At 42.9% G+C, this 17,086-nt stretch overlaps 2 protein-coding genes across 4 annotated transcripts in view; both read left to right on the plus strand.

Moving 5' to 3' along the window:
* Positions 1-13,003, plus strand: part of LOC111958888 (sialic acid-binding Ig-like lectin 12) — a 37,953-nt gene extending 24,950 nt beyond the window's left edge. Inside the window, exons 1-10 of one of the 3 annotated variants that reach the window (XM_070437507.1) lie at positions 4,581-4,634; positions 7,308-7,358; positions 8,129-8,280; positions 8,898-9,281; positions 9,588-9,908; positions 9,999-10,262; positions 10,456-10,578; positions 10,714-10,840; positions 11,404-11,485; positions 11,639-13,002. In XM_070437507.1, coding sequence (XP_070293608.1) covers positions 8,220-8,280; positions 8,898-9,281; positions 9,588-9,908; positions 9,999-10,262; positions 10,456-10,578; positions 10,714-10,840; positions 11,404-11,485; positions 11,639-12,061 — 1,785 coding nt within the window. In that variant the 5' untranslated portion in view covers positions 4,581-4,634; positions 7,308-7,358; positions 8,129-8,219 and the 3' untranslated portion in view covers positions 12,062-13,002. Of the gene's footprint in view, positions 1-4,541; positions 4,635-7,307; positions 7,359-8,128; positions 8,281-8,897; positions 9,282-9,587; positions 9,909-9,998; positions 10,263-10,455; positions 10,579-10,713; positions 10,841-11,403; positions 11,486-11,638 lie in introns of those variants that run through there. The other 2 variants (XM_023980209.3, XM_070437508.1) reach the window with 2 other exon arrangements.
* Positions 13,004-13,190: 187 nt separating this feature from the next.
* Positions 13,191-15,498, plus strand: LOC111958890 (interferon-inducible GTPase 5). The gene is made up of 2 exons (XM_023980210.2): positions 13,191-13,779; positions 14,229-15,498. The coding sequence occupies exon 2, from the start codon at positions 14,231-14,233 to the stop codon at positions 15,377-15,379; it is 1,149 nt and encodes a 382-aa protein (XP_023835978.1). The 5' UTR covers positions 13,191-13,779; positions 14,229-14,230; the 3' UTR covers positions 15,380-15,498.
* Positions 15,499-17,086: the final 1,588 nt, after the last annotated feature.

The following is a 17,086-nucleotide window of genomic DNA, read 5'->3' on the forward strand; positions in this document are numbered from 1 at the left end:
AAATGTAACAGCACAACAAAGTAGATAAGCAATGTTCTTTTGCAGGTGTCTTTTCATTTTAAACACCAGTGGTGAAACTAGTGCTTTCTAAAAGCCAATTTGTGCTTGATCTGAAAATGTGGTCGGAGGCTTCATATGGAGGGTGTGACACAAACTCACTTCCTTGACAACTTCTTTCACCAGAGCTCTGTGCTGCTGCACAAAGAGCAAGAAGTATGAATGCCCTGACTTCTGCAGAGGCTGTATTACTGTAAATCCTGCACGGACAATGCAGACTCTGACCACGAATTGCCTTCAAAAGTCAATTTATGCTTTATCTGGAAATGTGGTCGGAGGCGCCATATGACGCAATTGTGGAGCCCCCGGAGGCATGCAGAGGCCAAATGTAGCTCCGTACCGCATAGCCGTGCACCTCCACAGTTTTGTAACAATGTGGAGGGCTCCATATAGCTCCGCATTGACATGATTGGTGGAAGCTAGGAGGGGGCGGGAGGGGCAGGATGTCCAGAATAAACACAAACTCACTTCCTTGACAACTTCCTTCACAACAGCTATGCAAGAAGTATACAGTGCATTCGAAAGTATTCAGACCCCTTGACTTTTTCCACATTTTGTTACTTTACAGCCTTATTCTAATATGGATTCAATTGTTCCCAAAATTCACCCAACTTATTGTGGGAAGCTTGTAGAAGGCTACCCGAAAAAAGTACAAACAAAGTACAAAGTACTAATGGAGAGTGTGTAAACCTTTGACCCACTGGGAATGTGATGAAAGAAATAAAAGCTGAAATAAATCATTCTCTCTGCTATTATTCTGACATTTCACATTCTTAAAATAAAGTGGTGATCCTAACTGACCTAAGACAGGGAATTTTTACTATGATTAAATGTCAGGAATTGTGAAAAACGGAGTTTAAATGTATTTGGCTAAGGTGATGTAAACTTCCGACTTCAACTGTAAGTATTCTGACCCTATACTCACTACTTTGTTGAAGCACCTTTGGCAGCGATCACAGCCTCAAGTCTTCTTGGGTATGACTACAAGCTTGGCACACCTATATTTAGGGAGTTTCTTCCATTCGTCTCTGCAGATCCTCTCAAGCTCTGTCAGGTTGGATGGGGAGCATCACTGCAGAGAGCATCACTGCACAGCTATCATCAGGTCTCACCAGAGATTTTCAAACGGGTTCAAATCCGGCCTCTGGCTGGACCACTCAAGGACATTTAGAGATGTGTCCCGAAGCCACTCCTGCGTTGTCTTGGCTGTGTGCTTAGGGTTGTTGTCCTGTGGGAAGGTGAACCTTCGCCACAGTCTGAGGTCCTGAGCTCTCGGGAGCAGGTTTTCATCAAGGATCTCTGTACTTCTCTTCATCTCTTCAACTTCATCTTTCCCTCGATTATGACTAGTTTCCCAGTCCCTGCCACTGAAAACATCCCCACAGCATGACGCTGCCACCACCATGCTTTACCGTTGGGATAGTGTCAGGTTTCCTCCAGAAGTGACACTTGACATTCAGGTCAAAGAGATCTTGGTTTCATCAGACCAGAGAATGTTGTTTCTGATGGTGTGAGAGTCCTTTAGGTTCCTTTTGGCAAACTCCAAGCTGGCAGGTCATGTGCCTTTTACTGAGGAATGGCTTCCATCTGGACATTTTACCATAAAGGCCTGATTGGTGAGGTGCTGCAGAGATGGTTGTCCTTCTGGAAGGTTCTCCCATCTCCACAGAGGATCTCTGGAGCTCTGTCAGAGTGACCATCGGGTTCTTGGTCACCTCCCTGACCAAGGCCCTTCTCCCCCGTTTTGGCTGGGCGACCAGCTCTAGGAAGAGGTCTTGGTGGTTCCAAGCTTCTTCCATTTAAGAATGACAGAGGCCATTGTGTTCTTGGGGACCTTCAATGCTGCAGAAATGTTTTGGTACCCTTCCCCAGATCTGTACCTCGACATAATCTTGTATCGGAGCTCTACGGACAATTCCTTCAACCTCATGGCTTGGTTTTTGCTCTGACATGCACCATTTACTGTGGGAACTTATATAGACAGGTGTGTGCCTTTCCAAATCATGTCTGATCAATTTAATTTACCACAGGTGGACTCCAATGAAGTTGTAGAAACATCTCAAGAATGATCAATGGAAACAGGATGCACCTGAGCTCAATTTCGAGTCTCATAGCAATGGGTCTGAATACCTAAGTAAACAAGGTATTTCTGTTATAATTTTTTTACTTTTGCAAACATTTCTAAAAAACAGTTTTGGCTTTGTTATTATTGGGTATTCTGTGTAGATTGATGAGGATTTTGTTTTTAAATCAATTTTTGAGTACGGCTTTAACTTAACTAAATGTGGAAAGAGTCAAGAGGTCTGAATCATTTCCGAATGCACTTTAAATGCCCTGACTTCTGCAGAGGCCATATTGCAGTAGATGCCAGATTGACCATGCAAAGCCTTTTAAGACACTGAACCAAAACAGTGGCTGCACCTGAGCAATGTAGAAAACAGTGTATCAGATGACATGGCCTCCACAATCCCCCGACTTCATTCAAATTGAGATGGTTTGGGATGAGTCGAACCACAGAGTGAATCCAAAAGCAGCTCAGTATATGTGGGAACTCCTTCAAAACTGTTGGGAAAGCATTCCAGGTGAAGCTGGTTGGGAGAATGCCAAGAGTGTGCAAGCTATCATAAAGGCAAAGGGTAGCTATTTGAAGAATCTCAAATATAAAATATATTTTGATTTGTTTAACAATTTTTTGGTTACTACATGATTCCATATGTGTTATTTCGTGGTTTTGATGTCTTTACTATTATTCTACATGATAGAAAATAGTAAAAAAATAAGAAAAACCCTGTAATGAGGTGTTCTAAAACTTTTGACCAGTAGTGTATGTTTTTGTACCCCTTTAAACTAGAAAGTATCATGATCCATGAGGTATTTTGATATTTTCAGTGATTAGTAATGTACACGCCTGTTGTCTCAAGATGAATGGTTTTGCCCACTTGAAAGTTTTGCAATTGAAATGCAAAAAAAGAAAGGAGAAATGATTTGATCTCTACTTTTCCAAACCACATCTTTGTTAGTCCTTCCCCATGGTGAAAAAACAGAAACATTGCGCAAGTAAAATTACACTTCCTTAAAAAACATTACAGAAACACCTTCCAAACTTGCCTCATTGTACAACAAGTAAATAATTGTATTGAAATTGTACAACCACCAGGCACATACAGTACCAGCTGACACAGGGCTGTAAAATAAAGCATTTACCAAAACTATTAAAAGAGGCGTTGTGGCGCGGATTGAATCCCGGCCTGATTCGGATACTGCAGTTGCAACTATTGGCAAGTTAAATGGTTAAAAACATATTTGTGTGATGTACAGTAGTACTGTAAACAATGGAGAGGTGCGTGAGGATAACTGTTAATAAAGTAATGGAGAACTGTAATTGGAGGGGGTATTTCTACCTTACTGTTTAGGAGATGTGTTGAGAAAACAGATTTTCGAACAAAACATTTTCTGTTGTTTTCTTCATTTATTTTAGCTTGAAATCGAAGAAAGATGGCTTCTCTGTAGATGGGATGAACTTGGGTATTTAGACTATCAGCGGCCACCACTGGGTGGAAGACGTTTAAAGATTTAGTCACCAGGCCATCAGACATTTAGAACATCCAAAGAAAAGGAATATCCAGTCATATTGCAAAGAAAATATACCACAATAAATGTCCATGTTGAGGCATGAGTCATGTTCTAATCTGAACATACTTTTTTTCTAATAGCAGCAACACATACTGTATTTTAGGGATTATAGTTCAAATGTAATTATTTGGGAGAAGTAAAACCCCACCTATATCAATATAGTAAGGTTGGGGGTACTTAAACAAAGTCTTAAAGTGTGAAGAGAAACTTAACTGAGGCCGACAGAGTGTTGTAAAAGCCTTGGTCAAACTCAGTAAGGCTAACTATCAGATCTTAAAGTAAAACACATCATGAGCTGAAAACCAAGGCATCATTTTATTACCTTCTTTTAGCTAGGCAAGTCAGTTATTAAGAACAAATTCTTATTTACAATGACGGCCTACTGGGGAACTGCGTTGTTCAGGGGCAGAACGACAGACCTTGTCAGCTCGGGGATTTGATCCAGCAACCTTTTGGTTACTGGCCCAACACTCTAACCACTAGGCTACCTGCTGCCCCAAAACATGGAGCATAATCGATTTTACAGTAATACTGTTTTCAGAGGAATTGCAGTTCGATCTCTGCATGAACAGTAGCGGTCAATTATGTTGATTTATGACTACATGCACATTTGCTGTACAACTACACAAAATGACACTATTACTGGTTTTGAATAAGTTACAAATTATATTTTTACTTCATATTTTATCTGAATATATAAGCTACGGGGATTGTAGTGTTGGTTGATCGGTATGGAATGATGGGTTGGTTGATGGGTTTGGGTTGATTATGGTCTATATACAGTACAGTATGGCTGGGCAGTATGCAGTACAGAGGGACTTCCTGGATGCAGCACCAGGTTAGAGGGAGGAGTAACAGACTGGGGACATGAAGTGACAGTTCACACTCCTCAGAGACTCACACGGGGCTCACAGTCAACAAGAAGAGAGAGCATACAGAGAGAGGTAATGTGCTGATTCAGTCTTATTCTTTGCATGGCAAATATGTCTTTTTTAAAGTGCTTGGAGAAAATGGACAACTCTGGACATTACTTAATTATTTAACAAAACTAGTAACTCCTTAGTCCTTGGTAGAAACAATTGGCACTTTGTTTGTTACAATGACTCCCCATGTGACTTAAAAAGTATGTGATTACTCTGTTACCATGTGGTTTCAAAATAAGTTCCAGACAATTAGGGTAAAATCAAGCATAACTAGGAGTTTGACATCTCTCCATGCATTAAAGTACAGTTGAAAAAAATGAGGTAAGAAGGTTGTGACAATCATAAACGTGTCATGAAACGTTCATGTCAGTTGTTAGGATATGTATTCTCCTTACACAGCTGGCAACGGGATGTGTCGATATTATCATACTAAAGAACAAGAAGGCCCGCACACGGTTGAAGCTCCCAATTCACTGCTTTATTGACAATGTTTCGATCCGGAACGGATCTTCGTCAGGTCAAACAAACTGAGTACTCACTTCCCAAAATATACACATTCCATCTCACATGACCATTATGCACATGACGCGTGTTGGGCGTGGAAACAGTAAAACATGTTGCACAAGCAATCATAATTCATCTCAGAGGTACATATGCTCATAAAGGATTATATACATACAAATGGATTCAAGTAAAAAAATCTTGGCAACAGTAGTAAAAAGATTGTTGAGAACGTTTGGAATACCCGCCCATTTGACTATACTGAGCAGGAGGTGAGGTGGCCGTAGGTATAATTCCAGTGACCTATTTCAAAAACAATTAGTGTATCTCTAATCATTTGATATCAATGAGATGGGCAGATATAGTAGTTACAGAATCTAATATATACAGTATGTACAAAATGACCAACTAGGAGACCTGGAAGGCAAGACAAATCAAAGTGACATACAGTATGTAAGATGCTGTTCATCGATTACAGCTCAGCATTTAACACCATAGTACCCTCCAAACTCGTCATCAAGCTCGAGACCCTGGGTCTCGACCCCGCCCTGTGCAACTGGGTCTTGGACTTCCTGACGGGCCGCCCCCAGGTGGTGAGGGTAGGTAACAACATCTCCACCCCGCTGATCCTCAACACTGGGGCCCCACAAGGGTGCGTTCTGAGCCCTCTCCTGTACTCCTGTCACCCACGATGCGTGGCCATGCACGCCTCCAACTCAATCATCAAGTTTGCGGATGACACTACAGTGGTAGGCTTGATTACCAACAACGACGAGACGGCCTACAGGGAGGAGGTGAGGGCCCTCGGAGTGTGGTGTCAGGAAAATAACCTCACACTCAACGTCAACAAAACAAAGGAGATGATTGTGGACTTCAGGAAACAGCAGAGGGAGCACCCCCCTATCCACATCGACGGGTCAGTAGTGGAGAAGGTGGAAAGTTTTAAGTTCCTCGGTGTACACATCACGGACAAACTGAATTGGTCCACCCACACAGACAGCGTTGTGAAGAAGGCGCAGCAGCGCCTCTTCAACCTCAGGAGGCTGAAGAAATTCGGCTTGTCACCAAAAGCACCAACAAACTTCTACGATGCACAATCGAGAGCATCCTGTCGGGCTGTATCACCGCCTGGTACGGCAACTGCTCCGCCCACACCGTAAGGCTCTCCAGAGGGTAGTGAGGTCTGCAGAACGCATCACCAGGGGCAAACTACCTGCCCTCCAGGACACCTACACCACCCGATGTCACAGGAAGGCCATAAAGATCATCAAGGACAACAACCACCCAAGCCACTGCCTGTTCACCCCGCTATCATCCAGAAGGCGAGGTCAGTACAGGTGCATCAAAGCAGGACCGAGAGACTGAAAAACAGCTTCTATCTCAAGGCCATCAGACTGTTAAAACAGCCACCACTAACATTTAGCGGCCGCTGCACATACTGACTCAACTCCAGCCACTTTAAAAATGGGAATTGATGGAAATTATGTAAAAATGTACCACTAGCCACTTTAAACATGCCACTTAATACAATGTTTACATACCCTACATTACCATCTCATATGTATATACTGTACTCTATATCATCTACTGCATCTTGCCATCTTTATGTAATACATGTACCACTAGCCACTTTAAACTATGCCACTTTATGTTTACATACCTACAGTACTCATCTCATATGTATATACCGTACTCTATACCATCTACTGCATCTGCCATGCCGTTCTGTACCACCACATTCATATATCTTTATGTACATATTCTTTATCCCTTTACACTTGTGTGTGTGTGTAAGTAGTAGTTGTGGAATGTTAGGTTAGATTACTGTTGGTTATTACTGCATTGTCGGAAAACCTAGAAGCACAAGCATTTCGCTACACTCGCATTAACATCTGCTAACCATGTGTATGTGACTAATAAAATTTGATTTGATTTGATTTGATTTGAAAGGGTCTGATATCAAACACTTGGTTCAGACCTTTAGGAGACGTGGTGCACAAACGGTGATTCCAATACAATTCTCTTCTCAATAATGGATTATCAGTACCCCCCCCCCATGAGTCTTAACATGTTCGATACCAATGTATCTCAGAGAGCTAATGTTGTGACGGGCCTCCATGAAATGCGCAGCCACAGGGTTTCTCTGGTCAAGGGTCCTGATATTACTCCTGTGTTCTGCTATTCATGTTTCAGAGCGCGTTTCGTTTCTCCTGCATAGCATAGACCACAAATACACTTGATCAGGTATATCACATTTTTTGTGGAACGTGTAATGACGTCCTTAATCTTGATGGCCTTGCCCGTGATAGGGTGATTGAACATTGTGCATTTGTTCGTAAAGTTACACTGGGTACATCGACCACATATGTAATTACCGTCCGGCACATTGTCTAGGAAGATGCTACGTGGCACCAGTGGAAGATCAGACCTCACCACCATTTGACTGATGTTGGGGACGCCTCTGAAGATGACCCACAGGGTTCTTTAACCTCTTTTCCAGTTGTGGATCAGTGCTCAAGATGTACCAGGGTTTTTAATGATGTAGTCAAACTGTTTACCAAGTGGGGAGTATTGAAGGAAGCACTGAATGCGTTGGTCAGGAGGGCGGAGAGGTTTTGGCATGAGGGAGTCATCAAGGGCCATATTTTTATAACGTTCCCCTGCTTCGTGCAGCCATTCCTCTGGGTAACCTCGCTGTCTGAAACACTCATCCAGACAGCCGGCTTGCTTGTTATAGTCACTCTGTGTACTACAAATCCTGCGTATGCGACTGAATTGGCTGATGGGGAGGCTCTTTTTTAGGGGTCTAAGGGTGGAAGCTGTCTCCGGGTAACAAGGAATTCCTGTCCGTTGGCTTCCTGTTTAGGTCCGAGCTGAAGCCCTCCCCCTCCCTCTTTATCAAAATGTCCAGAAAACTTGTTTCATGCATCAAAGGTGAGAGTGAATTTCAAATGTTCACTGCTTGTATAACTCTTTATCATGTTATTCTGTGTTTTTCTCTTTCTGTGCTCCAGACTTGTGGACACAGACAAGGGGACCAGAGAAAGAGGTAAAAGAGGACAGACCCTGGTGTTGTGGTTGATTCATCGAGGCAGTGGAGGCAGGATGTGGGTCCTCATCTGGGCAGCTCTACTCTTCTCTCTGACAGGGAGAGCAACATGTCAAAGTAGGGTTCCTTTCATCATTAAAGTATTGTTAATATTGAAATCTTTAGTAGATGTATACATGTGGTAATCATAGTTGTCACGTTCGTTATAGTGATGAGACCAAAGCGCAGCGTGATTTGAGTACATCTTTTTTTAATGAAGAAAGAAAACTTAACGAACTATACAAAAACAACAAAACGAACGTGAAGCTATATAATGATAGTGCTGACACAGGCAACTAACCATAGACAATCACCCACGAAATACTCAAGGAATATGGCTGCCTAAATATGGTTCCCAATCAGAGACAATGATAAACAGCTGCCTCTAATTGAGAACCAATCTAGGCAACCATAGACATACAAAACACCTAGACTAGTACCAACCCCATAAACATACAAAAACCCTAGACAGGGCAAAAACATATATCACCCCTTGTCACACCCTGACCTAACCAAAAATAATAAAGAAAACAAAGAATACTAAGGTCAGGGCGTGACAGTAATGGTACAGTATGGTAATTAAAACCCATTTTAATCTAAACTGATTCTGAATCATCAAAAAAGTTCAGTACAAGTGAAGTAGTATCCAAGTGCTTTCTGTATTACTCATGACTGTATTAATTTCCCTCCATCAGGACAGCAACAATCACCACCAACAGCATCAACCTGGACCATCACCTTCAGTCCAGCAGAAATAACAGCAGAGAAGGGACTATGTGCTGTTATTTCATGTACTTTCACTCACCCTGATGACATCAAGCCTACCACTGCAATATGGTTCAAATGCCCTAGAAATGGCAAATGTGATAAGAATAAAATCAACATTTTCCACTCTGAAACTCCCCATAAAACTCAGGAGGATTTTAAACAGAGAGTGTCTCTACTGGAGACTGATCTGACAAAGAAGAACTGTAGTGTGATCATCAACGACATCAGAGATAATGATGCTGGAGAGTATCAATTCAGAATGTTAGAAGGACCATTTACATTCCCACAGAAAATGAAAATCACAGTGACAGGTACAGCATGACTATTACTCTGTTACATTGACATGACTATTACTGTAGTTAGTTATGTACACTGACTGTAACATACAGGTACATACCTCCTATTCACAAATGCCAAGATTCCCCTCCCCAAGTCTCCCTTTCCAATGTCTGCTTTTTTATAAACAATGGTGGAATTTTTGGGGGCATTATTTGGAGCAGTTTAATTAACATGGGTAGCATAGTTAGGATAATGTTACACTGTGTCTGATTCTGTTTCTCTGATGTCTGGTACACAGATGTAAAACTCACTTCTGTGTTTGTATTTCCTGCCTCCAGCTCTGACCCAGAAGCCCTCAGTGTTGACTCCTCCTCTGACAGAGGGAGAACCAGCTACTCTGACCTGCACCGCCCCGGGGATCTGCTCTGGAACTCCTCCTCACATCACATGGTCATGGAGAGGAACTGGAGACAACATCACTGAGCTCAGAGACAACACCACCATACAGATTAGAGAGGACCTGACCCATGTGACAACAACCCACTTCTCAAAATTGACCTTCACCCCCTCAGCTAAGCATGACGGCACCAACGTCACATGTCTGGTGACCTTCAATGACAGCATCACCACTAAGAGGACACTGACAATGAATGTGGCACGTAGGTAGTGTACATTATCTGACCTCCCGGTGTGCTGCAACACTTCTATTTCATGAACATGATTTGTATGTACTGTTCTTTATGTTCTAGATGTGAAGGAACCCAAGATCTCAGGTAGTAACACAGTGAGAGCGGGTGATACTCTGAATCTGACCTGCAGTGATGACAGCTACCCACCATCATCATCTAACATCACCTGGAGTAAGAAGGGGACAGCAGCTTTGGAACGGAATAACTCTGGACTGGCCACTCTCATCATCTCTAACATGACAAGAGAACATGCTGGGGAGTATGTGTGTACAGCTCAACACCACAAGAGATCTCTGACAGCTTCCACGGTTGTCACTGTGATGTGTGAGTACAAGCAGCACTGTACAGACTTATTGAAAATGGCTTGTGACATGCTGGTACCTTTAAATTGCCTATGATTTATCTCCCCTCTCATGACGTGTGTGTGTGTGTGTAACTCCGGGAGTTCCCTTACCCTTCATAAGATGGTTAACACTAAAAGAGTACAGTTTAACTACATCAGTGTTGATGTTCTCAGTGAACAGCACCATCAGCCCGACTGTCAGAAACCACACCAATACCACTATGGAGTGTGTCAGCAGAAATGAAGCGGGCAGAGTGAGAGAGAAGCTGCAAGTCAACCAAATAGAAAAACAAGAAGGTAAAGATATAAGTTAATATACTTTGTTAGAGAGCCACAGCTTCCCAATATCAATGCAACATAGATGATTTGCACTCTTGGATTGAGAAAAGTTGTGCGCCACTTCTAAAACCCAACGTGTTGTTCTCTTTATAGAGGATGTGTCTAAAGACATCATGGCTATGCTGTCGGACCTAAAACTGATTACTGCATTTGTGGTTGGTGCAGCCCTCTCAGCCACCATCTGTTGTATCTTCCTGTGTTTGAATGGGAAATGTAAAAGGTAAATGCATTCTATTACTGATGTACAGTTGCTATTCACTGAATATGTTATTTTAAAAATCAATTACAGATTGTCTTACTGATTTATTCATATTTATTATCAAGAACATCAGATTTATTGTCAAAAGTACCAATGTCTTGCACCATTGTTACGTCCGTTGTTAGGAGGCCAAGGTGCAGCGTGGTAGGCGTACATTTTACTTTATTTTCAAATGACACCAAAAAACAACAAATCACAAAACGAACGTAAAGCTCTGTAGCGCTAAACAGCAACTAAACAAAGACAAGATCCCACAACTGAAGGTGGGAAAAAGGGCTGCCTAAGTATGATCCCCAATCAGAGACAACGATAGACAGCTGCCTCTGATTGGGAACCATACAAAGAAATAGACAAAGAAATAGACAACCTAGAATGCCCACCCAAATCACACCCTGACCTAACCAAATAGAGAAATAAAAAGGCTCTCTAAGGTCAGGGTGTGACAACCATATTGTAATGGAAGTGCTTGCTAACCCCTCCCAAATACAGTTATTGAGACATTTCATTTGTACTCTTTTCCTTAGACGCAAAGAAATGATCCCAAAGGACTCAGACTCCAAAAGCCCTTTCATGAACCTGGAGATGGTGACATGTGAAGACCAACAGGTGCAGTACCAGTTACTTTCTTTATTCAGCTTTACCAACATTCAGTTAGCATTAACATGCCAATATGAGTTTACAAGGCAACACAAAAAGGTCTGGGACCACCAAGATAACAAAATACTCCTAACACAGTGCTTTCTGTCATTTACTCCATAGACGGATGCAGGACAGGCTGTAGGGGGCAAACAGACCCATCTGCAGGTGGAGCTGAGGAAGGGAGAAGAAAACGGAGGGCCCCAGACCAGTGGAACCACAGGAAAATCTACCACAGGGGAAGAACCAAATGAAGTGGACTACGCCAGAATCAACTACTCCCTGCTGAAGAAGAAGACTCCTGAGGAGGCAGAGAAGAAGACCACCAGCACAGAGACAGACTACGCCGAAATCAAACGAGAGAAGAAGAAAGAGGAGGAAGAAGATAGTGGAGAGGGGAGTGGTGTGATGGAGGAGGTGGAATGGGAAGAAGGGGAGGAGATGATAGGGAAGGATGAGGAGAAAGAGGACGGTAAGCCATTACGAGAGACAGATGAGGATACAGCGCTTTACTCCAACGTCAAGGCTATTATGGGTGGAGAGTGAGAGAGTGACACAGCAACGTGGGAGATAGCGCACAGTACTATGGCTTCTTATATACAGCCCTGCGGTATTTTCTCATATTCTAGATTGAAAGTTTTATGATGATAGAGACTTTGTTTAACTGAAACGACTGTAGGTAATAGTTTTGGTAATTCCTTATTTTTCAGCATTGTCTAATGTAATGTTAGTTTTGTAATGATTCTGTTTTTGTGTCACCATGGAAGGACTGACAAAAACGTGGTTTGGAGAAGTAGAGAGGTCAAACCATGTCGTTTTTTTCTCCTCTGTTCCTTCCTGTTTTTGCATTTTGATTTAACCCTAACCCTATATATTGAGGCACTACCTTACTTTTGATGTTTGTGTGTATTTTAGTTGTTTGCTATCTGAAATTTGTTTAAAGAATTTCAAAATGATGTTTTAACTGTCTTGTAGCATGATGTACTACAGTACCCATAATGCTCTGTATCAATATACGGTTTTATCTTGGTAAAGACGTTCCTAAAGCTAACACTATGGTGTCCCGTCTACGTATTAATACATCAGAGGAGGCTGGTGGTAGGAGTTATAGGAGGACACGTTAATTGTAATGGCTGGAATGGAATACTTGAAACTGTATATGGAAACCACATGCATAACTCTGTTCCATTAATTCCATTCCAGCCATTAAAACGAGCCTGTCCTCCTATAGCTCATCACACCAGCCTCCTCTGTGATACATGGTGTCAGAAGTTGGATGTCTATTTATTATCTCCACAAATTGTATTCGACAGTGATTACACAGATGGTATGACTGCAGAGAACAGTAGATGTTTTCTATGGAACTCACCCAGTTCCTCCACCGTGTATTCTATGTTGACATAATCAAGATGTATATGTTCACGATCATTGTAAATAAGAATTTGTTCTTAACTGACTTGCCTAGTTAAATAAAGGTTACATTTAAATGAAATTAAAATGTAAAAAATATGAATATCCTACAAACAACCACTAGATAGAGACACTCTATTTGACATGATAACCGCAAAGCCACATCATTTACAAGCCCACTTCTTAACCCCTTCTCAGTTTGAGCTTTAATCATAATACTCATTTATCAGAAAAGGAAACTGATTTAAGGTGATCTCAACCATCTGCTGGTGTAAGTGAAGACAGAACAACAGGCTCTGATTAGAAGGCAGATGTTTAAAATTAAACCTGAAACTCTCAGATGTTGGCAGAGGTATCTCGCATGGTTTCCTCTGAACAAAAAAACACCAAGAGGTGTGTGTGTGTGAGTCACAGTAGCAAAAAATGGACACTCCCTTTCACATTGTAAATCTGGCTGTGTTGTGGTGGTTGTTTCTGTTGTACTGTACCTGTCACTGAGCTACCGAACAAACCCACGTACAAACACCTGTGTTGTTCCTCAGGTTTGGATGAAAAGAAAATGAACATGTCCCTTTGCTGTTAACTGTTCATTTAGAGTTTACGTCACCTGCCAATTGTCAGTGTGAGCATCATGGACTCTGTCGTGTGTACAGTATGTGCTCACACTCATACTGGATTAAGGATGGGATTACAGGATTAGAATGTTCCACTCACAGTACAGAGCCTGTAAATAGATCTAACAGACACAGTCAGCTCACTTCGCTTGTATTGAGGATATATCTGCTATTGATCATTGGATAAGGATGTATTTCCCTACTAAGGTCTGTCCTTAGGTTTTTTCATCCAGGTCAAAGGTAAGGCATAAGCAGTAGCATACATTAGTACTGTAGACCAGCCAGTTACTTGGAGCTAAGATTGTGTGTTTGTTTACACAACACTTACCACTATCCAATACTGTCATTTGACCAATTCTGTAAAAAATAAGTAGTTAAATACATTAAATCTGAATAATTGTGTAAAGAAACTGTTTTATTGTGTTCCCACTTATCCCGAATTGATTAAGCAGTAAGGGATTTTGTGTTCCAGGTCCTCGAGGGCTGCACTGTATGTCAGTGTTTGTTCTTGCCTTCTATTCAGAGACTAATAAATACCTCAGTATTAAACTGTGTGGACATAACAGCCAATCAATTATCAATTGAATTGATCAATTACGTGCCCAAGAAATGTAATCCTCCACTATTAAGATGTGTGAGTGCTCCTACATGTTGTTCTATGCTAATGACCATCCTCACCTCTCTCACAGCCATGGCGGCGGATATTGTTTCTCACAGCCTGAACCTCCTGGAGACTCTCAAAGAGTCTATTGAGAACAACAAGCTGTCGGACGTCAAGGATGCTGTGGAGGACCTCCTGATCAGCCGGATCAACCTGGCCGTGGCAGGAGAGCGGGGGCCAGAGAAGTCTGCATTCATCAACGCCCTCCGTGGCCTGGGGCCTGAGGATGAAGGAGCCGCCCTATCCCCCTGCCCCACTTCTCCAGAGGAGATGGCCATCTATCCCAACCCCAAGCACCCTGACTTCAGGCTCTGGGACTTGCCACCCACCCCCGCAGCCTCACCCTTTGACCTGGAAGGGTACATGGAGCGGGTGAAGATCCTGCGGTACAACGTGGTGGTCATGGCGTTCACACAGAGTCTCCAGGCCAACAGCGTGGCGGTGTTCCTGGAAGCCCGCTCTGTGCAGAGGGACACTGTGTACTTCGCCTTGCTGGCCTCAGAGAAGGACACAGAAAAGGGTCTGGAGGAGAGACGGAAGGCCAGCCTGGAGTTGTTGAAGGCCCAGGGGGTGGCCCTGCCTAAGGTGTTCCTAGTGAGGCCCTCCTGTCTGGAGAAACTTGACTTCCCAGGACTCCTGGAGGAGATGGAGAGGGACCTACCAGAGATCCGGGCCCACGCTCTCCTCCTGGCCCTGCCCACTCTCTCCCCAGTCCTGGTCACCCAGAAGAGGGACGCCTTCAAGGCCTTGGTCTGGGCTGCCGCGTCACTCTCTGGTGGGGTGTCGACCATCCCTGTGCCCCTGGTGGCCTCCATGGTGGACGCCAGAGTGGGTGTGAGGATCCTCACCAAGGCCAGGGCCTCGCTCTGTCTGGACGACGAGTCTGTTGAGCGGTTGGCACGGCAACGCGGCATGGAGCCGGCACGGCTCAAAGCCCTGCGGACGTGTAACCTGTCGGTTGAAGTCACTAAGGGGGAGGTAAAGCTTCGGCTGGCAGCGGCAGAGAAGGAGTTGACCACCAACACAACCCGGCTGGTGGAGATGGCCATGCCCAGGCACGCCCGCTCAGCCGGTCGTTCCTTCACTGTCATGCTGCAGGCTCTCAATGGGGCCATCGATGAGATGGTGGTTGACACAGAGAAGATACTGGCTGCTGCTGGTATAGGAGAGGGGAAATGAAGGAGGTCAAGAGGAGGGCTGGAAATAGTGCAATGAAAAATGTTTTAAAACATTTGCAATGGAAATGCAAATGTGCATTGTGTAGGACTTTCCTGCAGTCAAATTATCTAGTTGCTTCATGGGTCAAATGTTATTAATATTTTTCATAATTTCATCATTAATAAACATTATTTCAAAAACCCTGCAGAAAATCAGGTGTTTCTATGTCAAAGGGTTTTGTTATATTTCAGTCTTCTGTAATGTACAGTACCAGTCAAAAGTTAGGACACACCTATTCATTCAAGGGTTTTTCTTTTTTTTCTTCTTTTTTTTAACACCCCTACTCTTACGATAAGTGCCATGGGATCTTTAGTGACCACAGAGAGTCAGCACACCCGTTTAACGTCCCATCCAAGGGTTTTTCTTTATTTTTTACTATTTTCTACATTGTAGAATAATAGTGGAGACTTCAAAACTATGAAATAGCACATATGGAAACATGTAGAGACCAAAAAAGTGTGAAACAAATCTAAATATATTTGAGATTCTTCAAAGTATCCACCCTTTGCCTTGATGACAGCTTTGCACACTCTTGGCATTCTCTCAACCAGCTTCACCTAGAATGCTTTTCCAACAGTCTTGAAGGAGGTCCCACTTGTTGGCTGCTTTTCCTTCACTCTGCGATCCAACTCATCCCAAACCATCTCAATTGGTTTGAGGTCGGGTGATTGTGGAGGCCAGGTCATCTGATGAAAACTCCATCACTCACCATCCTGGTCAAATAGCCCTTACACAGCCTGGAGGTATGTTGGGTCATTGTCCTGTTGAAAAACAAATGACAGTCACACTAAGCCCAAACCATATTAGATGGTGTATCGCTGCAGAATGCTGCAGTAGCCAGGCAGGTTAAGTGCGCCTTCAATTCTAAATAAATCACTGACAGTGTCACGAGCAAAGCACCCCCACACCATAACACCTCCTCCTCCATGCTTCACGGTGGGAACCACACATGCAGAGATCATCCCTTCACCTTCTCTGCGTCTCACAAAGACATAGCGGTTGGAACCACAAATCTCAAATTTGGACTCGTCAGACAAAAGGACAGATTTCCACCGGTCTAATGTCCATTGCTTGTGTTTCTTGGACCAACCAAGTATTTTGTTATTATTGGTGTCTATCTACACTATCTACCTAGAGAGTTTTCATCTGTATTTTTCGTAGCTGTCTACATACCACCACAGACCAATGCTGGCACTAAGAGCGCACTCAATGAGCAGTGTTCCGCCATAAGCAAACAGGAAAACGCTCATCCAGAGGAAGCACTCCTAGTGGCCGGGGACTTTAATGCAGGGAAACTAAAATCTCTTTTACAAAATTTCTATCAGCATGTTAAACATGTAACCAGTAGGAAAAAAACTCTAGACCACCTTTACTCAAATCAAATCAAAGTTTATTTGTCACGTGCACTGAATTCAACAGGTATTCAATACAACCTTACAGCCAATACAACCTTACAGTGAAATGCTTAATTACAGGCTCTAACCAACAGTGCAAAAAAGGTATTAGGTGAACAATAGGTAAGTAAAGAAATAAAAACAACAGTAAAAAGACAGTGAAAGATAACAGTAGCGAGGTTATATAGAGGCACTGGTTAGTCGTGCTGATTGAGGTAGTATGTACATGTAGATATGGTTAAAGTGACTATGCATATATGATAAACAGAGAGTA

Source organism: Salvelinus sp. IW2-2015, linkage group LG35, assembly GCF_002910315.2.
Source record: "Salvelinus sp. IW2-2015 linkage group LG35, ASM291031v2, whole genome shotgun sequence".
In the NCBI taxonomy this organism is placed as follows: domain Eukaryota; kingdom Metazoa; phylum Chordata; class Actinopteri; order Salmoniformes; family Salmonidae; genus Salvelinus; species Salvelinus sp. IW2-2015.

Excerpts from the sequence above, each read along its gene's own strand:
- LOC111958890 (XM_023980210.2), top strand. The coding sequence starts at position 14,231 with ATGGCGGCGGATATTGTTTCTCACAGCCTGAACCTCCTGGAGACTCTC.